The 23,931-nt window shown below is 44.3% G+C and overlaps 1 protein-coding gene across 5 annotated transcripts in view; it reads left to right on the top strand.

The window, feature by feature from the left end:
* Positions 1-11,794: 11,794 nt before the first annotated feature.
* The window catches only part of ascc3 (activating signal cointegrator 1 complex subunit 3), a 206,595-nt gene continuing 194,458 nt past the window's right edge, over positions 11,795-23,931 (top strand). Inside the window, exons 1-2 of one of the 5 annotated variants that reach the window (XM_037784198.1) lie at positions 11,795-11,899; positions 12,707-12,841. In XM_037784198.1, the coding sequence (XP_037640126.1) occupies positions 12,752-12,841 (90 nt within the window). In that variant the 5' untranslated portion in view covers positions 11,795-11,899; positions 12,707-12,751. Of the gene's footprint in view, positions 11,900-11,937; positions 12,085-12,706; positions 12,842-23,931 lie in introns of those variants that run through there. The other 4 variants (XM_037784195.1, XM_037784197.1, XM_037784196.1 and 1 more) reach the window with 4 other exon arrangements.

Raw genomic sequence — 23,931 nt, 5'->3', positions numbered from 1 at the left:
AGTAGGCAGGACTGTAAATACACACCACTGGAAAACTTTGCACCTGGAAATAGACACAATTTTATATCCGCTTGTTCTCATTATTATTGAGCTATCTAGGATATCTAGTACTGTACAACAACTGGCTAGATTGACATGATGTTTGTTTCAGAGGATGATTTCAGATGACCCCCTCAGTATTTTCAGGGTTAAGATAGCAGTTTTGCTCGCCCAGTGGCTGTAAATAGGAAGACTGCTTTGAATTTTGATTTTAATGACACTTTACTTGACACATTACTTCCTTTCGGGACTGTCGCGGGGTTCTACTTTAAAACGCCGTGCAACATGAAAACACTGGTGTAGTCGGAAAACGTTGTATTAGTCCCTTTTATGATGTCGGCCTCCCAAAGTGCACTCAGTGCTTAATATTTACAAAAGGTGAAAAAATAGAAAATAAGCTATGTACAAAAACATCAAATAGCACTGAAAATTTAGTTTTTCAATAACTCCATACTTTTCTGTCAGAAACAGGCAAAAAAACAATCCAAAATGCAATCTGTACATTCACTGAGTGTTACCTTCTCTGTAACCACTTCAAGATAAGACTGACTTCACCAGGCCAAGATGACCCCCTTTTAAACTAATAGCCCCTCCCCTGGGCGTATTACTTACATAGAAAAATAACAATTAACAACATTCTTCAGCCGAGAAGATATTTATATCCCCTTTAACCTAGGCATATTTTACATATAAATTCTATACCTCTGTCTAATCATTCCCCCCCAACCAAAACAAGTCAATTTGCAACAAAATCACAATTAAAAATAATAAACATATTTAAACTGATCACATGATCTCAAAAACGCGCGAGATCGCCTTTTTTAATGGGGGGACTTGTTACGGCCCTGTTTCGCTCGTCAAACCCATGAATGGGACATGACAGGATGGACAGGCAGCGTTTCAGCAACTGGTGAGTGAGAATAATGTTTGTGTGAATATATCCGTATAGGAAACAGCAGAACAATCAAGTGTGCACCTTTGGTCGCATTACTGACAAACAGTTTAGGGGAGAGGGATATGTCGCGATGTATTTTAACTTCGGAGTGAATCAGGAAGGGAGCGGAGAAATGTTTGGCGTGTGTGTGTGTATGTGTGTGCTGCCTGCAGCCAGTGGGCCAGCGGCAAAGAAATGTTGGTGTGCGGCCTGAGGTGATGTGTGTGCGCTGCCTACAGTCAGTGACGGCTACTCCGTCACAGGGACCCCCAGGACAAACACTGTATTCCAATGCAAACATTACTGGTAGTTACACTACAGATAATAATGCTTTCATTCCCAAGTTTGGCACAGAGCAAGGTTATTATTTCCAATGAGCAGCTGCACTCTTTTAGACAACTGCACAAGAAATGGTAAATGGTAAACGTACTTGTATTTATATAGCTCCTTTCTAGTCTTCTGACTAGGGATGTCCATAACTAACCGTTTAACCATTAACTGACATTAAGTATTTTAACCAATTAACGCTATCAGTTAAAACGGTTAAAAGAAATGCTAATAATTAACTCCAAAGCTGAGCGGCTCAGAGGAGCGGCTCGTCACTTTAAGGAGAAAAAGCTGGTCCACCTTAACAGCCCACCTTAAGAGGCGGAGCCGGAGTTGCAGGATACAGGAAGTCGGCTCCAGTCTCTGGCTCGCTTGAAAGGAGTGAAGGAATTTTAGTTTCGTAGAATTTATTCATCGACAAATTAACTGTACACACACTGCTACACCTACGTTCACAGCTAGAACACCACCAACAACCTCACACTCAGACACAGCCGGGCAGACACACAGCTGACAACCTGCTAAACTAAACTAAATTTGCGGTGGAGACTTTTACTGGGAAAGTGGCTGCATGTCCGCGACACTACACGCAGCATCGTAGCTGCTAAGTTAACGCTCCCGGACGCTGAACTGGAGACTCCCGTCAACCAATATCTGTTGAGCTCCTGCAGCTGGTACACCGCTGCATGCGAGGCACAAATGTTGTCGGTTAACGGTTAATAATCGGTTAACAAGGGTCGGTTATCGGTTAAGAACATTTTTCAAAATGAGCATTCCTACTTCTGACCACTGAAAGCTCTTTACACTACATGTCACCCATTCACACACACATTCATATACTGATGACAGAGGATGCCATGCAAGGAGCCAACCTGCCCATCAGGATCTAATCTAAATACACGTTAATACACTTGCTTGTTTCTTGCTCAAAGACACTTCCACGTGTGGACTGGAGGAGCTGGGGATTGAACCGCCGACCTTCCGATTGGTGGTCGCCCGAGTTCTTACATCTCACTCCTTCCTCCACCATCTGCAAAACATTTGTGCCATTCTTTGGGGACACGAACGGCCATAAAGACCGTCGCAATCTAAATCTTATCCAGATCTGGAATATCCCCTGAACTATATGGCGGGCATTCCTTCTACATCCAAGCAGCCTCCTCCATTTCTAGTCATGGAATCTGCGTCCACATCATTAAACGTCTTAGCCGCCGGTCCTCTCCAGCATACCTCTCATACACCCGCAATGATTCAAACGACATCGGAAACGCTTACACAGAACCTTTCCTCCCGAGGGTTACTCTTACCTTTCCTCCCGAGGGTTACTCTTACCTTTCCTCCCGAGGGTTACTCTTACCTTTCCTCTCGAGGGTTACTCTTACCTTTCCTCCCGAGGGTTACTCTTACCTTTCCTCTCGAGGGTTACTCTTACCTTTCCTCCCCAGGATTACTCTTACCTTTCCTCTCGAGGGTCACTCTTACCTTTCCTCCCGAGGGTTACTCTTACCTTTCCTTCTCAGGATTACTCTTACCTTTCCTCTCGAGGGTCACTCTTACCTTTCCTCCCGAGGGTTACTCTTACCTTTCCTTCTCAGGATTACTCTTACCTTTCCTCTCGAGGGTCACTCTTACCTTTCCTTCTCAGGATTACTCTTACCTTTCCTCCCGAGGGTTACTCTTACCTTTCCTCTCAAGGGTTACTCTTACCTTTCCTCCCGAGGGTTACTCTTACCTTTCCTCCCGAGCACTCTTAGGGGCTTTGAGACGACTATCCCTCTCTGAGTCTTGACTCCCCCGGTTCCCTCCGCCTCGAGCCGACACCGATCTATCGTCACTCTCCTCCATCCATCCTTCTACAACACCTCTTCCCCTCATCATACACCTGCAACCCTTCATACGTATCCCCTCAGCCCCTCATCCCTTCATCCCTCATCCCCTCATCCCTTCATCCCTCGACCCTCATCTCTTCATCTCTTCATCCCTCGACCCTCATCCCCTCATCCCTTCATCCTTCTACTCTCAACCTTCATCCCTCATCCCTCGACCCTCACCCGTCATCCCTCATCCCTTCATCCCTCGACTCTCATCCCTTCATCCCTCAACCCTCATCCCTTCATCCCTCGACCCTCAACCTTCAACCCTCGACCCTCACCCTCATCCCTTCATCCCTCAATCCTCACCCTCATCCCTTAATCCCTCGACCCTCAACCATTCATCCCTCGATCCTCACCCTTCATCCCTCGACCCTCACCCTTCATCCCTCGACCCTCACCCTTCATCCCTCGACCCTCATCCTTCATCCCTCATCCCTTCATCCCTCGACCCTCATCCTTCATCCCTCATCCCTTCATCCCTCGACCCTCACCCTTCATCCCTTGACTTCCATCCCTTCATCCCTCAACCCTCATCCCATCATCCCTTCATCCCTCAGCCGTATACCTTCATCCCTCGACCCTCTTCCCTTCATTCCTCGACCCTCATCCCTTCATCTCTCAACCCTCATCCCTTCATTCCTCGACCCACATCCCTCCACCCTCATCCCATCATCCCTTCATCCCTCACCCTCATCCCTTCATCCCTCCACCCTCATCCCTTCATCCCTCAACCTTCATCCCATCATCCCTTCATCCCTCGATCCTTACCCGTCATCCCTCAGCCCTTCATCCCTCGACTCTCATCCCTTCATCCCTAGACCCTCATCCCTTCAACCCTCACCCATCATCCGTCATCCCTCATCCCTCGACCCTCATCCCCTCATCTCTTCATCCTTCTACCCTCATCCCTTCATCCCTCGACCCTCACCCTCCATCCCTCCACCCTCATCTCTTCATCCCTCGACCCTCATCCCTTGACCCTCAGCCGTCATCCCTCGACCCTCATCCCCTCATCTCTTCATCCTTCTACCCTCATCCCTTCATCCCTCGACCCTCAGCCTTCATCCCTTGACCCTCATCCCTTACCCTCACCCTCATCCCTTCATCCCTCAATCCTCACCCTCATCCCTTAATCCCACGACCCTCACTCTTCATCCCTTCATCCCTCGACCCTCATCCCTTCATCCCTATCCCCTCATCCCTCAACCCTTCATCCCTCGACCCTCATCCCTTCATCCCTTGATCCTCACCCTTCATCCCTCGACACTCACCCTTCATCCCCCATCCCTTCATCCCTCGACCCTCACCCTTCATCCCTCGACCCTCATCCCTTTATCCCTCGACCCTCATCCCTCGATCCTCACCCTCATCCCTTCATCCCTCACCCTTCATCCCTCGACCCTCATCTCTTCATCCTTCTACCCTCATCCCTTCATCCCTCGACCCTCACCCTCCATCCCTCCACCCTCATCTCTTCATCCCTCGACCCTCATCCCTTCATCCCTCGACCCTCAGCCGTCATCCCTCGACCCTCATCCCCTCATCTCTTCATCCTTCTACCCTCATCCCTTCATCCCTCGACCCTCAGCCTTCATCCCTCGACCCTCATCCCTTACCCTCACCCTCATCCCTTCATCCCTCAATCCTCACCCTCATCCCTTAATCCCACGACCCTCACTCTTCATCCCTTCATCCCTTCATCCCTCGACCCTCATCCCTTCATCCCTATCCCCTCATCCCTCAACCCTTCATCCCTCGACCCTCATCCCTTCATCCCTCGATCCTCACCCTTCATCCCTCGACACTCACCCTTCATCCCCCATCCCTTCATTCCTCGACCCTCACCCTTCATCCCTCGACCCTCATCCCTTCATCCCTCGACCCTCATCCCTTCATTCCTCGACCCTCATCCCTCGATCCTCACCCTCATCCCTTCATCCCTCACCCTTCATCCCTCGACCCTCATCCCTCAATCCGTTCATCCCTCGACCCTTCATCCCTTCCTCCCTTGACTCTCCTCCTTTCATCCCTCGACCCTCACCCCTTTATCCCTCAACCCTCACCCTTCATCTCTCGACCCTCACCCTTCATCCCTCATCCCTTTATCCCTCGACCCTCATCCTTCATCCCTCGACCCTTCATCCCTCAACCCTCATCCCATCATCCCTTCATCCCTCGACCCTCACCCTTCATCCCTCGACCCTCACCCTTCATCCCTCATCCCTTTATCCCTCGACCCTCATCCTTCATCCCTCGACCCTTTATCCCTCAACCCTCATCCCATCATCCCTTCATCCCTCGACCCTCACCCTTCATCCCTTATCCCTTCATCCCTCGACCCTCATCCCTTCATTCTTTGACCCTCATCCCTTCATCCCTCGACCCTCATCCCTTCACTCCTTATCCCTTCATCCCTCGACCCTCATTCCTTCATCCCTCGACCCTCATCCCTTCATACCTCATCCTTTCATCCCTCGACCCTCATTCTCATCCCTTGACCCTCATCCTTTCATCCCTCATCCCTTCATCCCTCGACCCTCACCCTTCATCCCTTATCCCTTCTTCCCTTCATCCCTCATCCCTTCGACCCTCACCCTTCATCCCTTCATCCTTCGACCTTTACCATTCATCCCTTCATCCCTCCACCCTCATCTCTTCAACCCTCGACCCTCATCCCATCATCCCTTCATCCCTCATCCCTTCAACCCTCGATCCCTAGCCTTCATCCCTCACCCTCATCTCTTCATCCTTCGATCCTCACTCTTCATCCCTCCACCCTCATCCCTTCATCCCTCACCCTTCATCCCTTGACCCTCATCCCTTCATCCCTCGATCTTCGCCCTTATCGCTTCATCCCTCGACCCTCACCCTTCATCCCTCATCCCTTCATCCCTTGACCCTCATCCCTTCACTCTTCGACCCTCACCCTTCATCTCTTTATCCCTCAACCCTCATCCCTTCATCCCTCGACCCTCATCCCATCATCCCTTCAACCCTCGATCCCTAGCCTTCATCCCTCACCCTCATCTCTTCATCCTTCGATCCTCACTCTTCATCCCTCCACCCTCATCCCTTCATGCCTCATCCCTTGACCCTCATCCCCTCATCCCTTCATCCCTCGATCCTCGCCCTCATCGTTTCATCCCTCGACCCTCACCCTTCATCCCTTAATCTCTCATCCCTTCATCCCTCGACCCTCATCCCTTCACTCTTCGACCCACACCCTTCATCCTTCGACCCTTAACATTCATCCCTTCATCCCTCCACCCTCATCCACTCATCCCTTCATCCTTCAACCCTCATCCGATCGTCCCTTCATCCCTTGACCCCTACCCTTCATCCCTCACCCTCATCCCTTCATCCTTCGATCCTCACTCTTCATCCCTCCACCCTCATCCTTTCATCCCTCGACCCTCCCCCTTCATCCCTCGACCCTCACCCGTCCTCCCTCATCCTCCCTCCTGACCCATTCCTCCTACATCCTCCTTGCTCCCCTCCATCTCAGTATGTAATAAACTATTCCAGACCCATACCCTTACTGGCGTGGTCTTTTTTAGTGAATATGCATACTAACATGCTAAACTGTGATGTTGAACATTGGAAACATTTTCCCTGCTAAACAATGGACCCTGCAGGTGCCAAGCAATCTGGAGCGGATCGTGTGAAGAGAGGTTTTTATATCAAAGAGAAATTTTAAAATGATTTAAAAAAAAAACATTTGTTCAGTTTGCTGTTTGCAACAATCCCCAGACAAAGCATTTTATGGTGACTAACAACAATTTCAACTCTTGATTGGATACAAATGTGTATTATTACAGAATAAACTGCAATGATTATGAATATAACAATTTTCAGCATAATAGCATGTAAATATAGTGTACCCAAACCTGATTGCAGAATTCATTATTTGTCATTAAATTTCTCATTCATTTTTTAACAAAATGATGTCCGTTTGTTTCCAATGTAACCACTAACTGCTGAGCTTATATTAGCACTGCATTTCTTAGTTCAGTAATGCTCTATACATGACATGTAGATCCAGTGGTTTTTCTTTGCAGTTTGGTTTATATTACTTTGTCTTTGCCCGTGGTAATGTCATCCACAAAATATTCACTTGGAATGTGGTTTATGTTGGATACAACAATATCAGGGTGACAAGTCAAACATGAGAAATTCACATAGATAAAACTCAAAGTGATGCATTGTATTTTACAAGTCATGCCCTTTAGTGTGGCCTAAGGGACTTGTGTATGTGTGTTGTTGTCGTGTATGTGTGTGTGTGTGTAAAGGAGAGAGAGAGAGAGAGAGAGAGAGAAAGAGACACAAAATGAGAGTGAATCATTCTCTCACTCTCACTATTCTCTGAAGCAGAGCTCTCTTGCGGCATACCCAGAGTTCAGTGGACACCACTCATGCATACAGTGCATGAAGTGGCGTGTGTGTGTGTGTGTGTGGAGGGGGAGGGACCTGGCCAAGAGGACAAATCGCAGAGAGGAATAAAGCAAATGAAGTGAGAGAGTTGATAAGACACCTTCTTCTCAGGTTGAAGTCACAGTAGGTGAGTTATGAATTACAATGAGGTTGACTAATTGAATGCAGATTAAAGGCTGCTTTTAAAGGACACATGTCATGCTCATTTTCAGGTTCATACTTGGTTTCTACTATAACATGTTTACATGCTTTAATGTACAAAAAACACATTATTTCTCTCATCCTGTCTGTCGGAATATTCTTGTATTCACCCTCTGAAACGCTCCAGTTTAGCTCCCGTCTCTTTAAGACCCCTTCCTGAAAAAGCCCAGTCGGCTCTGATTGGCTTAGAGAACAATATGGTTCACCTTTGTAAAGGTAGTTCTCTCCGCTGTGGGCGGTATATTCTAATGAGGCTGCATGTGACATAGTGTGACATAGGAAGGGGAGCCACATCTGATTGGCTAGTTGAATCACGTTTCCTGATCTAGACAGTGGGTTGGTAGAGACTCCAGATACCTATAGTTTTTCACGATATGTCCCTTTAATCATCAATGTGTGGCAAAATACATTATTAAAGGATATGTAGCATCCTTTGAGAATCTGAAATGCATGTTACTAAATATCTGCTAATGGCCTCTATAATTTGCAATGTTTATTACATCCCACAGTATGGATGATCTGCCTGTAAGACAATGAGAGATATGGCCCTATTTTCATGGTGGTGCAATGACCAGCACAAGCAGCGCTTCGACAGTCTGGCATTTTCCTGATCTTCTTAATGGCTTTGTCCGTCTATGTGGTATTTTGCGTAGTGCAGAGTGCACGATGCTCAAGTGGGAGGAGAGGTGTAAACAGGTGGTTGGCGGTGCATTCAGATTAAGCACCACAAAGTGAATTATTGGTATTTTGGTGGAAAATGGGTCTTAACCTGAGAATAGCCATCTCAGAACCACGCCCGTTCCTGACAGTGTCAATCTGCTGATGATTTTGTCAACAAGAGCAAACTTAATGGAAAAAGTATCCGCACAGTAAATAACAGTCAAATCTGTGCAGAAATCTTTTTAATAAGCAAGCTTTCGGGCAGAGGCAAGAACAGGTAGCAAGTGAATATACAGTAGCAGTATCGACAAAAGCACACAAAACAGCCTACTTGTGTGCAGCAACAACAGAATAATGCTCAACACGTGAATAAAGTCATTTGACAGTACAGCCAGGGATCAGCATGAAGAAACATTTAATGTAGATAAAGCAGGAAACATAAATTAACATGAGTGATTCTTACAGTGTCTGTTATTCACACTTGCTTTCATTTTCCACCAAAATACCATTGTCAAACTATATGAAAAATGTCTCCTTCAGTTCATTAAATCCCTGCAGCCAGAAGGCAGCAGAACAGATAGGCTACGTTGATAACTCTGCAGCCTGTGATTTGAGAAGTGCTGCGTCAAAGCGCAGTGCCATTACGCACGGCTACACAGATGGCAGCGAGCTACCTGATCAGGCGCAATGTGTGTGTTCTATGTGTCACAGCCTCCTTTCTTACTTAAAGGGACTATTTGTAACTTTCAGAAATGCTTCTTAACAGCGACACCTTTGGCCGTGAAATCAACGAAAGTCAGCATCGAGCTCGCGCTTGCTCGCTCTAAATATACCTGAACGAGCATCGCTCAAAACAGTGAGGCGACACACGTCAGCTAAAACCACAATATCACTCTATATTTCAGCTGCTTGGCAGTAATGTTAGCTGACCAGACGAAGGTCTCTCCATGAACATGATTTAGATCTGATCCTAGTGTTGGTTTTTCCTGCCTCAGCGCAGGCTGATGCAGTGGGGCTCTGCGGCGTGTCTCCCTGCTCTCTCCGCCCACAGCCGGAGAGAGCAGGGAGACACCGGCACCCGGTAGGTAACGAGACGGTAATGAGACGGTAACGAGACGGTAACGAGACGGTAACGAGACGATAACGTTACTCGCTGATGAGCTCTGTCACTTCACAAGACACGGGAAACCTCTGTTGGTCTGGAGGAGCTGCAGCAGTTATTTCTGCACAAACGTCCCCTGTGCATTCACTAGATATTCTCAGAGCTAAACTAACTCTTCTGCAGTGTGGAGTGAGCGCGCGTTCACGTCTAGAGGTGGTGCGAGCTGAACGAGAACGCGCGCGCTGTCTGAGTGATGGCAAGCAGGCAGAGGAGGAGAGGTAGCGGACACATGCGAACACGCATATGCGAGCGTGCATGTGTGGCGACCCGCTACATTTACACACTTAAAAAGTTACAAACGGTCCCTTTAAAAGAAAATCAGTGCCTCATGTTTTATTCTTGAAATGCATTACGAAGCAAACGCAGCTGTCACATTTTAAAATATGATGTGATCATGTAGCTACAACATGAGACACAGTAGAATTATGACTGAAGTAGCGTTGGATTGATGTGATCAAATAAACAGCCTCACCAAACTTTTTTATAAATTAGTGGCAACGCTTTAGAATACGATACGCAACATAGGCCAAGGCGTAATTCTTCCCAGTTTACAGTAAACATTTTACACTAATGGTGTAGCCTGAGTAGGCCTACAGTAAGCCCTACGTAGGCTGCAGCATAATTCTTCCCAGTTTACAGTAAACATTTTACACTAATGGTGTAGCCTGAGTAGGCCTACAGTGGGTCCTACGTAGGCTGCAGTATAATTCTTCCCAATTTACAGTAAACATTTTACACTAATGGTGCAGCCTACGAGTAGGCCTACAGTAGGTCCTACGTAGGCTACGAGGGAACAAGATGGGAAGTTGGGGAATAGGGGGTTGCATATTGTCTACTTCCACTTAAATGATTGAATACCGTAGCGGGTACTGTATATGGGTCACAGCTTGCTGTCTGCAATAGAAATGCTCCCAATCTTGTATTGAGCTCCTTTAACAATAGCTAGCCGAAGGTAAATGGTAAATGTTTGTCTTCCAACCACTCAAAGTTTTTACACGTCAGCATTCACCCATTCACACACACATTCATACACTGATGGCAGAGGCTGCCATGCAAGGAGCCAAATTGGGTTTTCTGCCAGAAAGTCCTTACTAGCAGAAAGATTTAGTAGTAGTAGTAGTAAGTAATAGTATTAGTAATATAAAGAGTGACAAAGTATGTGCAGGGAGTAGGTCGTGGTGGAGTATTGAGTCAAACTCAGGATTTTCACCCACAAATCTCATAAAATGCCTGTTTTTACACTTGACTTATTATTTTCTGTTTTTTTAAAAATTATTATTATTTTCAGTTTTCAGTTTGGTTAGGTTTAGGCAACAAAACTACTTGGTTAGGTTTAGTAAAAATAGGCTACAGTACTTACACACATAGTATCTAATATGTGCCCGCGGGTCGGCTGCAAATAGCATATTATGGGAGGAAAATACATTTCATGGCAACTCAGTGGATTTTAATATTTTATGTTAAGTGAAGAGTTTGATCTGACAGTAAAGATATAGTGCTGTGGATATTTATTGTCCTCTTTCATGAAAATTCACCAATATACTTATAAAATACCTTGTCATGAATTAATATGTTGGTGAGAAATTCTAAATTGCTGGTAGCATAAAGTTCATCATGAAACCAGATTACTATCCCTGCACAACCCTGCTCTGTAAAACGACTGACAACATCCTCTGTGGATAAGGTATTACAACATTCATGAAAAACATTTATGCAACATCATCTCAGCATATGTACCGTATATGACTGCAGTATGTTCAACAGGTAGGGGCCTACTGGCCTACTGGCCTGATCATCAGCAGCAGTCGCTCTCAATAACTTTCATTTTCTAGCACCTACAGCACTTTGTGGTTGCGCTCGTTATATCCACCGGGGCGCTCGGGCTGTGTGGAGTTAGTAGTTTTAAGGATTGTGTAAAAGGACCCTGGGGCTGCGAACAACTCCACAACACGGAGAAGACTTCGACGCGCAAAACCCGGTTTTGGTGGCACCGCATCAACTCCAGCAACCACTGGCGTTCCCTGTTTTCATTTAATACATTCATGGTGTAGCGGCTTCGCCTGTCTGCTTCCGGTGTACGCCGTTTCACTGTGTGACGTAACACTCCTGTGTATACATGGGTAATGTAGTCATTTTAGGCTGAATCGAGACATGTATTTGTCGTATAAACTACAATACCCATAGTTCCTAGGTTACACGCGACTTCTGTTGACATCTGCCGGTAGGCCAGTCTCACGCGCCTCAGAGTCCACTCTGCGGAAGCTTCTGAAGGTTCAGTACACTGTTGACATATAGTTTATATATATATATAGTTTAACATCTCCTCATGGTCGCTGTTCGTTCATATGAACAGTTCCTCACAGTGCCAAAGCTAACAGTACAGTAATACAGTGCTACGGCTAGGGAAGTGGAAGGCAGCTAACATTAGCTAGCAACAACACCGACTCTTCTCCAACGTTAGTGAGCATCTTTCATGTTCTCATGTTTGAAGTTAGTAAAAGTGGCGGAAGATAATCCAATCTTTAGTATAATAATAATAATAATAATAATAATAGTAAGTCATGGTATATTAGCTCTGTCGAGAGAATGACGTTAGGTGGTTAAAAGCAGCTAGTTTGATCACATCATTGCATACTAGAAGATTCTGTTTTTCAAGATGATTTGGGGTCTTGGATGAATCGATAGTATCCAGTCTTCAATCTACCAAGCAGTATTTGTGTCCCAAGTCATGCGACGTTTATTCCAGATATCCCAGTTACTCTTCAACCAACACAACGTGAACTCTCCTCCTCGCAGTGAGCCTTCCAGCTAGTCCACTCAGATCTTTAACTCATGTTAGGTGTTTCTGAGGGGTTCATTGTATGCCAAATACAACACAAGACCCCAACGATATGTAACGTGCTAATCATGTCCTACCTTATGTGTGTGACTCTCGTTTAGAAAGACAACTTTAAACTGACAGCTTTTTAGCATGTATTTAGATAGACACGTGCTGTGAAATTGATAGGCTTGTCATGTAGAAACCATATTGCCATGAAAGTTCCGTTCACTATTTGTAACTGTATGTGTCTGCCATAGAAAGAAGCTGGAGAAGGCGTGTGTGGATGAGAGCATCAGAGAACAATGTCTCCTCCCCGTCTCACAGGTGCACTGCGCTCCTTCTCCAATGTCAGCAAGAAGGAGGACTTTACTGAGCAGCTCTATGATCTGAAGGTGAGGCCAGCTAGTGGATCATTGGGAATTCATATTGTCACAACATTGATTTCAACGTTGAGTTTAGTTTGCAACCCCCCCAAAGAAAAAAACAACAACATAACGTTTCACAGCAGTACAGTGTTGTTTCTTTATTCTACTTTTATGTTAAAATTCTGTTCCACCACTAAACAGCCACTGGATGTGATGCTGGAATTTAATTTCTCCTTGCAGGATGGAGGTAACCAAAGGTGTATGAAATTGATTACATTCACCATTATACCAATTTATTCAAACATAATCTCTTAGAAATATATGACAGGAATTGTTTCACTACTCATTGCTTGCTCATCTTTGCTTGCCCTTTACCTCACCATTGCAGGCAATGGCTAATGTTGAGGTGTTTTAGGAATAAAGAGATATGATAAAATCTCAGTTGACAAATTTCTATTACCTCACAATATATGTTGTGATATTAAATACCAACCCTAAACTGAAGTACATCAAGTTTTTGTAGTTCTGAAAAAAGAGCTGAGGGAGAAGTTCAAACCCTGGCTCCTTCCTCACCTCCCCACAGTTGACCAATCGCAGCGTGAAGTGGGTGTGAATGTCGGATCGTTGGTTTGGTAGAGTTACAGAAATGGTCAGACACAGACCCCTCCACACAGGTGTGGGGTTTCTGAAGCCATTCAAGCATCGGAGAAGTAGTTCAGACTAGGGTTGAAAAGGGTTGGAAATATTCTGGAAAATTCCTGCTGTTGGTGATCGAAATATATCAGACACTAAATGTATGCCAGATGTCTATTGAAAAAACTCCTTCTCTCTTAGATGCCTGAAGTGTATATAAAGCTCAACTCATACAAAACTGTGTCAATACTGGATTTATTATCCGCTGCAGGGGATCATGACAAAAGAGATTCTGCACACCTGTTAGTGACTTTATCTTATTTTTCTCTGAATTATTATACACATTACAACGTGATGCATTTTCCAGCCAAAGCCAACAGTCTGCCACCTCTATGAAGTCACACACTTAAACTCTGAACACATGTCAAAGCTAAAAGACTAATGAGCTTTAAAAATGTTTGCACTCTTCATTAAACTTGTCTTAAGAGAGATGAACGTAGATATAAATATCTATGGACTGGAGACACATACATTGCAGTACATAAGTAGCCACAATGCATAGACAGCTAGCGCTATTTTACACAATAACATGCTGAGATTAATAACTCAGATCAATCAGCTGGTGACTAGTAACTGTCCTCGTACAGTCTCTCCACCGTTTATATGTTGTTACCTCTGATTGAGGGCTGACTGCTCACTGTGGGAGGAGTTTTGGTCCTGCTGCCCTCTGTGGAGGGAGTCAGTGGCAGACTAGCGTATTCTGGATGGTGAGTTTTAAGATGAGCGGAGATTTGTGGCATTTCCATCTTTAGTCCTGACTTGTTTATCACACAGTTTACAAATCACTTCATTCATTCATGTTCTCCGGCTCTCCTTTTTTGTTTGGATTAAAACTAAAGAATAGCCAACGACCCCCTTCTCCCCCTCAACCAGTGTGCAGGAGACCAGAGAGAAAGACGTTGTGTGTTCAGCTTTCAATACTTTTGTAGCTTCTAACTGAATCTCCTGCTTCCTGTTTGTATCTCTGCTTTATTTTACCGTTTCGCTTTTCAGCTGCATAGGAGTCGTGTTAAGTTGCTGCTGATGAAAACCCAACATTTCCTCATTTTGCTGCTTCATAATAAAAGCTTTTAAATAACAAAATAACAGGGGACTTTTATTGTGAAGAATAAACAGTAGGAAATTAAATGTGTTTATCACCGGTTTACAGCCGCTCCTTTGAGTAGAGGGTAACTGTTGTAATGGAGACGTAAACTCCTGCCGTGACACGGGGACTTGGCTTGTGTCTTGAGGAGTTGTAGCATTTATTCACCGACAGTCTAAACTATACACACTGCTACGCTACCGCTAGTTACAGCTGACTTCATCTCACCCCCACTCCATCACACACACACGCTCCCTCTCTCTCTCTCTCTCTCTCTCTCTCTCTCTCTCTCTCTCTCTCTCTCTCTCTCTCTCTCTCTCTCTCTCTCTCGACCACAAACACAGACACTCGCTAACGTTAAGCACACAACCTACGTACTGAGTTATTCCTTAAAGCAGTTCGCTACTTGTATAACATCTTTTAGTTTAAAAAAACATCTTAAAGATACATATTTCCCCAATGCTTTGCCCCGGCAGGGAGTCATTTCAGGCCTGATTTTATTGTGAAAACTTGATCGTATATTTGTGAATGCTGCCTGATAAAGCCTGATGGAGATCTCTCTGACATCAAACTGGTGCTTTGTTAAATGTATTGGGAGCTATCGTCAGAGTGTGCATATGCTGTTTATTTTTTTTTATTTTTAAAGTTATTTTTTTGGGGGCATTTTCCATTTTTATTGAGAGGACAGTGGATAGAGTCTTGGAAAGGGGGGAGAGAGAGAGTGGATGCGGAAAGGGCCACAGGCCGGATTCGAACCCGGGCCGCCGCAGTCAGGACCAAGCCTTGATACATGGACGCCCGCTCTATCAACTGAGCTAACCCAGGCGCCCTCATATGCTGTTTATTTATTACTATTAGTATTATTATCAAAAATGTTAGTAGAATGGGTGTAAGGGTATTTGGTGAACATCAGACTGTTTGTGAGGAGGAGGTTTGAGCGCCGCTGCTCTCCTTTCAGCTCAGTTTTCTGTCCTGTATCTTGTACCTGTCACACAATGTCCACTGCTTGCCGATGGACAATATCTGGGTGAGGTTCTTCTGGGTTTGGTCCATTTTTAATGGTTTGCTTTCAGAGGTTTTTACCTGTTTCATACCCTTTTTTGGCTTTTGCCATTTTACCACCTTGCCAGTCATTATCCCATCTTGCTCATATCCTATCTTTTCACTCCATGTCAGTGATTTGTTTCTCAGATGAGTTGCTTCTTCCTGAGACTTGAAATGAAATTGGGAGCCATATTCAGCCGTTCACTTTTACCAGGCTCACCTCCAGTTAAATCCTCTCAGCATAAAAAGTGCTTCTCCAGGGAAAAGATGTCTGAAGTCACTCTGAGATTATCTCTCAGCTTGTGTTGGAGATGCGGATTGTAATGGAGTCATTGTGTTAATGCTTCTCCTGACCTCAGAGCCTGAACTGTCAGACCTGCTCAGATTTAATACCTCAATGCTTTAATGGCAGAACATAAAAAACGTTATTCTTATTAACACTGACTTTTCTACAGAACTACTGAGGATGCATGTGTAACTACAATGTGAAAAGCACATTATCAAAAATAGCATCATTTCAGTGTCAGTACCAAAAGTCAAGTGTTGTATTAGGCACTGGTATGAAAGATGTTCAAATGACACACAGCCCTTCTTCTGATAATGGGCCTCCCCTCCTAAGTGAATCTGTTTACTTGTTAATTGTTGGTTGTTTGCTGAAAAAAAAAAAGTTGTCCTTGTTTTTGCACAAGCGATTGCGCTACATGACTCCATACATCTATTAATGGATAATATAATACTGGATAACAAATATTCAGTGTCAAAGAAATTCTATGGCTATTAGTTGACTAATGCCCGGGCCACAATGCCTGCCTGAGCAGCACGTGGTGGCTACCTCACTGAACCGCTGCGTCTCTAATGCGTGTAGTGTCCACACCGACAGCGTTGCTTGTGACAACACCGGTGTTACCGATTACACTGGACCTTTTACAAAAAAAGATGTGGTCAATATGAGTAGCGCGCTTACTTTGATCTTTAACGTTGGATGGCGGTGTGTCTGGGCTCTCTGTTAGAGCTTTCGCTGCGAGGCTGCAGGTTTCCACCCGGCGCTGCCCCGCTGCGCACACCGGCTGGGACCGCTCCATCTTCCTCATGGCGATTACCCCATAAACATTATGGTTCCCTTACAGCATTGGGTTTATATCTGGAATATTGCCAAATAGGCGCTTTTGCTTTTCGCTTCGACACCAAATCCTCTGCCATCGTTTTGTCGAAATGGGTTTTATTTCTGTAAAAGAAGCAAAATGACGGTGGGTACGTAATGTAATCGGTGTGTGCCCGACCACCGTGTAACACCGGTACAACCGACCACCGCAGCAGGTCTACTAGGGATAGAAATTTTAAGCCCTTTCCTTAATCAATCATTGGTAACACCAATGATCAATCAATCGATTAATCGTAATTGCATTTTTTTTACAAATTGTGCGTATACCACACAATACCAGATGCGTTTTTTTTCCTCAATCAAAGCCTTATTTCCACATAAACAGATTGAATATCAGATTACATGCGGAGCGCGCTCATAAAAGTAATCTACCCTAACATCCTTGCCTAGTTTTATAAGAGCTGCTCAAAAACAACTAAATGTAACACTGCAACAAGAGAGTAGAACCTAACAAATATGTCAGACTCACAGTGTCCCGACGGTGCTATTAGATTGCTGCTAGACTGCCCCGTTTATACAGATAAGGGATGCTAATTTAGACTTTTTTTTTTAAATTGATAACTGACCGATTATTAACCATTACCCGACAAGATAAGTGTGGCACGAACAAGTGTTGTATGAGCAAAACAGATAACCTAGTCTCCAGATCACCCGTCCGGGAGAGTTAGCAGCCACGGTGCTGCGTGTAGTGTCGAGGATACATGCGGCCACTTAACCGCACTATTTAGTTTAGTTAAGAGGTTGTCAGCTGTGTGTCTGCCCGGCGTAATGTTAGCGAGTGTTCAACAGACCCTGTGTGTTTGTGCTACGTTCACAGATGTAGTGTTGCTTGTGGCTTCTTGCCCTCGTGCCCGCCGTTGTCAAATACATACGGTCTGTCAGCGCTGCCTAATGTTAGCGAGTGTCCGCCAGACTGTGTGTGTGTGGCGGCGGTGAGTGTGGGTTTGTCGGTGGCGTTCTAGCTGTGGACGTTGGTGTAGCAGTGCTGTGTGTGTACAGTTTATTTGTTGGTGAATAAATGCTACAACTGTTTAGCTCAAGACACGAGCTGACTTCCTGTATCTGCAACGCCGGCTCAGACTCTCTTAAGTTGGGCTGTTAAGGTGGACCAGCTTTCCTCCTTTAAGTGACAAGTCGCTCCTCTAAGTTTTGTTCAGCTTTTTAATTAATTATTAATATTTGTTTTAACCGTTTAACCAATAGCATTAATCGGTTAAAATTCCTAATGTCGGTCAACGGTTAAACGGTTAATTATTAACATCCCTAATGCAGATGTGTACTGGTAGAAAACAGTTTTTGACCACAGTGAATGTTGTTTTTGAAAAACTAAACACCAACAAATATGGCTTAAAGCGATGACAGCGCAGGGCTGACAAACTAAAATCACAAAGTGCTTTACATTAATAAAAATAATACATCAAATATTAAAGGGACTGTTTGTAACTTATTAAGCATATAAATGTAGCGGGTCGGCACACATGCGCTTTCGCATATGCGCGCTCGCGTGTGGCCGGAGCCTCGTCTCCGCTGCCTGCTTACCTTCACTCAAGACAGAGCGCGCGTTCTCGCGTACTCGCTCCACCTCTAGACGTGAACGCGCGCTCACGCCACACTGCAGAAGAGTTGGTTTAGCTCTGAGAATATCTAGTGAATGTACAGGGGACGTTTGTGCAGAAATAAATGCTGCAGCTCCTCCAGACCAACAGAGGTTTTCCGTGTCTTGTGAAGTGACGGGGCTCCTCCACGTGTTACGTTGTCGTCTCGTTACCGACCGGGTACCGGCGATAACGTAACTCGTTGAGGAGCCCCGCTGCCTGAGCCTGCGTTGAGGCAGGAGAAGCAAACACAGTATCAGCAGTGATTCATGGAGAGACCTTCGTCTGGTCAGCTAACATTACTGCCAAGCAGCTGAAATATAGAGTGATATTGTGCTTTTAGCTGACGTGTGTCGCCTCACTGTTTTGAGCGATGCTCGTTCATGTCTATTTAGAGCGAGCAAGCGCAAGCTCGACGCTGACTTTCGTTGATTTCAAGGCCACAGGTGTCGCTGTTAACAAGCATTTCTGAAAGTTACAAATAGTCCCTTTAAGAGTCGCGATGACAGCGCAGGGCTGACAAACTAAAATCACAGCAAAACAAACAAATGAGGACAGAGACACATAAACAAGTAACACATTCAGAAAACAGTCAATAAAAGGCCAATAAAAGCAATAAGTAAAATGGAGCAGTTATATATAGTCTAAATATAAATGTTTTCAGCTGCTTCATAAAAATGTCACAGGACTCTAGGGAACGCAGCGATAGGGGGATGGCATTCCATAATTTGGTGCAACAGCTTGAAAGGCACGGTCACCTCGGGTTTTGTAGTGGTTTGGGGGACTGCCAGTAATTTTTGGTCAGAAGACCTAAGAGCCCGATTTTGTGTGTACGGGAGGAGGAGGTCAGTGATATACTGGGGTGTTTGACCATGCAAGGCTCTAAAGGTTAGAACCTTTTTTAAATGGATGTGAAATTGCATTGGAAGCCAGTGCAGAGAGGATAAAATAGGGGTGACATGGGATCTCTTGTTATGTCTAGTTAAAAGCCGAGCAGCTGCATTTTGGACCGATTGAAGACGATTCAAAGAAGTTTGATTTAAACAGGTAAAAAGAGCGTTACATTAGTCTAAACGAGAAGAAATAAAAGCATGAATGATCATCTCTATCTCAGCCTTGGTCACCAGAGATCTTAATTTAGTTCCTCAGTTGGAAGAAACAAGAGCGAATAAGCTGGCTGACATGATTGTCCAGCGACAGGGATTGGTCAAATATGACACCTAAATTTCTGAGGTTAAGCTGGACACAAGCACTTAAAGACCCCATATTCTGCTTTATATCCGGAATAAGATTTTCAGGAGCAATTATACGTGCTTCAGTCTTTTTTGAATTTAGCTGAAGGTAGTTGTCAGCCATCCTGACATCCAGACATTCGATTAAAATGGAGAGTTGGTTTCTCTCCTCAGGTTTAAAAGAACAATACAGTTGAATGTCATCGGCATAAAAATGGTAAGAGATGCTGCTATATTGGCTAATAATCTGTCCAAGAGGCAGTATATATAAAGAAAACAACAGAGGACCCAGAACAGAACCCTGTGGGACACTGCATGACAGAGGGGCTGTGTCTGACCCACTGAGACCGAAAGCTCCTATCAGCAAGATAGGATGAGAACCAGTCCAAGGCAGACCCAGAAATACCCACCTGCTGGTTTAGCCTATTTAATAAAATAACTTGATCGACGGTATCAAAGGCAGAGCTGAGGTCAAGTAACACCAAAAATGAGCATTTCCGATCATCTGCATCCATCATAATGTCATTAGTGACTTTAATAAGAGGTGTTTCTGTTGAGTGCAGTTTACCAAAACCCGATTAAAAGGGGTCATGCAGGCTACGTGTGTCTAGGATAGTTGTAAGCTGCTCGGCGACAACTTTTTCCAACAGTTTGGACATAAGAGACAGCTTGGATATAGGCCTATAATTAATTGGGAGGGAAGGGTCTAAATTTGTTTTTTCCAACAAAGGCTAAACAATGGCATGTTTGAAATGGCTAGGGACAGAGCCAATTGAAAGGGAGAGGTTGATCATGGCTACAGTAGCGGGGCCAATTGAGTTAAAAACATTTAAAAACAAAGATGAGGGAATAATGTCAGGGGGCCAGATGGAGGCTTAATTTTGTGCAATAATGTAGTGATATCTTCCAAGGAAACAGGAGAAAAGGAGTTCAGGATTGTCGAGCAGGAAGCACCAATGGAGTGATGGATTGATGATGGGAGGATGTTTGCTCTGAGATCGCTGACTTTTTCCACAAAACATTTAAGAAGGTTATTGCAATCAGTATTAGAGAACACCGGCATTTGTGGGGCGGTAGGAGAGACAATAGTGTTTATAGTCTCAAAGAGAAATTTTGAATTTATCTTTTAACTGAAATAAGATTGGCAAAATAAGTAGACCTAACAGCCCTCATCATTTCATTAAAATTGATTGAAAGTTCTTTAAGATGCAGCCGATGGACATCTAGTTTGGTGGCTTTCCATAAGCGCTCTGTCTTCCTACATTTTCGCTTAAAACTGCGGGTTGACTCATTAATCCAAGGTGAGGATTTGACATTGGAGACTTGTCTGGATTTAAAGGGAGCCACTATATCCAATACAGAGGAGCATTGTTCTTTAAATAACTGGACCAAGGTCTCCACATCAAAACAGTTTAACAGCACATCAGGGTCAAACATAGCTGTGAAGTTTTCAGCTGTGCTATGGTTAAAGATGCCTTGCGCCTGCAAGACAAACGTTTATCGGGCAGAAGTTCCAAATTACAAGAAACATCAAAAAGAACACACTTATGATCGCTGACAAGGAAATCTGCCAGGCTAACATTACCAATAGTTAGACCATGTGAAAAAACTAAGTCCAGAGTATGCCCCGCTGTATGTGTGGACCCAGAAACATGTTGTACAAAGTTAAAAGACTTAGTAATATCTAGAAATTCAGATGCAGCCTTAGAGGTAGCATCATTAACGTGAAAGCGTCTCGAGATAACTTCTGTTATGATTTGACGCTATATAAAAATAAATTGAATTGAACTGAATTGAAAGTTAAAATTACCCATTACAGGTACTCACTCTCTAGAAGTGGGAGTCCTGTTTTATTTATCAGAGCCACGCTGCCAGCTAGAGCCATGGCGGAGGCCTGATGCACAGATGCAGCTCCCGACGCTGCTCACTGAGCGTCTCTGTCGGGCGCATCACCTTCAACATGTGGGTTCGGGGAGGCCACCTGCACCGCCTCACCCAGCGCCCCCTGGTTGCAAGTACGAGTCATTAAAACATGCTTTGAAAATACACCATTCAGCTGATATTAGGGATGTTAATAATTAACCCTTTAACCATTAACCGATAATAAGAATTTTGACCAATAAATGCTATCATTTAAACGGTTAAAAGAAATATTAAAAATGTATTAATAAGGAGAAACTCAGAGGAGCAGCTTGTCACTTACAGGAGAATAACTGGTCCACCTTAACAGCCCACCTTAAGGGAGCCTGAGCTGCTGGCTGGCCAGCAAGACTCAGGAGCATGGCTCGGGTCTGAGGAGTTGTAGCATTTATTCACCGACAAATAAACTGTACACACACTGCACTGCTACGTTCACAGCTATAACGTTACTGATAACTTCATACTCACCATCGTCACACGCGCTCTGTCTCTCGCTAACATTACGCTGGGCTGACACACAGCTGACAACCTGGAAGCTAAACTAAATGATGCGGTAGACACTTTTACTGGGAAAGAGGCTGCATGTGTCCACGACACCTCACGCAGCATCATGGCTGCTACAGTAACTCTCCCGGACAGGTGAACTCTCCCGGTTGTCTGTTGTGCTCAAACACTGTAGCTGGTGATAAATGATGGTTTAACCTGTTTGTGTATCGGCTTATCGTTGCAGCTGGGCGGCTTGTTAGACACTACAACCACAGCACTTATGCATAACCCGGTTAATAATCGGTTAACTAGGGGTTTGTTATCGGTCTGAAAAAGAATTGTAAGTGAGCATTCCTAACTGATATCTAGAATGTAATTACACGTTGTTTATATTTCAGATTTTTATTTGATAGTAGATGGATTAAATTTCATGTGCTCGATCAAATTCGATCATCGATTAATCGTTAACAGCCCTATATACAACACTTTACTATCGTTTGTATTTTCACAGTAAAGGTTGTTTTATCACAGTGACGGTCTGTCAGCTCGTTGAACGGACGGTGAGAGTCACTCGCGATGCTCTCAATGAACCATTCAACATTTAGGCTACTTCTAGCAGGTATTAATAATCTAGCTGGTCGTACTACTATTCCAGTTGATTTACTCTGCTTGGTAACCATAGCAACCTCTCACCACATCCTCTATTCAACGTCTGACACAAACAGACCTCTGGCCTCGCCTTTTATTACTTGATCAAAATGAATTTGTGTGTATAAAAACATCACAATGCAGATTGAAGAAGCAGTCACACACATTGTTGTTTTGAACTTATTAATGTAGATATACAGTATATTTCTCTACACAGTTCTTGTAAGCTACTTTTATTTCAAATATTCCCTTTGAAAACCTTATGAAGGATTTGTCAATTTGCCATTGCACTCTTCTTTGAAATTCTCTTATGACTTTTGAACTCATATATATAAATCTACTAGTAGTTGATAGTTGCTGTGCACTTGATTTGTTCAAGCTTTTCAAAACATTAAAGGAGTTACCAGAGCACTCCGACACCTGTTTGTATGTGAAGCCTTCTCAACCTACAGTTCAAATAAATTGCTTTGGAATACATTTAATACAAAATTCATTGCAATGCAAATTTTAAGCAAAAAGAGCTCTGATATCGGCAGATATCCAAATTCAGGTATCGGAATTAGATCGGAACTGAAAAAAGCGGATCGGTGCATCTCTATTCATTAATGAAGCCGTACAAGTCACTGCATTTTCCACAACACTGTCCTGCAAATATTTCAAAATAAAAGCCTTGTGTCAACAAATGTAGGGATTCTGTCTATAAAAAAAATATTTTGAAAAAGAAACAGGAAGTGTTGAGGTAAAAATACATTTGTAACTGTTTTAAGAGATGCAGCTGACATGCAGCCGAGCTGTGCCTGAGCCGCGCAGCTCAGGTGGGCTGTGTGGCTGCTCAAACCTGTTAACATGGACGCCGAGATAAAAAGGAAGAGGTTCCGCAATGTACACGCACTGGGCATATGCTGTGGCCGCCTAGAGAGAAAACACTGCACCCATCGTCTTCTTTTAGTGCGCTCCAACTTTTTTGTGCGTCTGCTCTGACCGCTTGTAGTTGAAACTGTTGAAACTTTAGTTGAACTTTTCAGAAAGGTGCTGGTGTCGTCACCGACGCTCCTTTTCAGGCAATCCTCCGGTTGATGCTCATGGTGAAAAAACAATGTCAAACAAAGATAATAGCCCAAATACATAATTTACAGCAAAGGGGTGATGCTAGTCTATCACACAATGGCAGTTAGAGTGGTGATATGTTGTCAAGATATTGTTGTCATAGAAACAAAACCCACGCGCAGTGGGAATGCTTTTTGATGAAGGCC

Source organism: Sebastes umbrosus, chromosome 11 (assembly GCF_015220745.1).
Source record: "Sebastes umbrosus isolate fSebUmb1 chromosome 11, fSebUmb1.pri, whole genome shotgun sequence".
NCBI lineage: Eukaryota > Metazoa > Chordata > Actinopteri > Perciformes > Sebastidae > Sebastes > Sebastes umbrosus.
The sequence above is the reverse complement of the archived record's forward strand: the minus strand, read 5'-3'. Positions and strand labels throughout refer to the sequence as shown.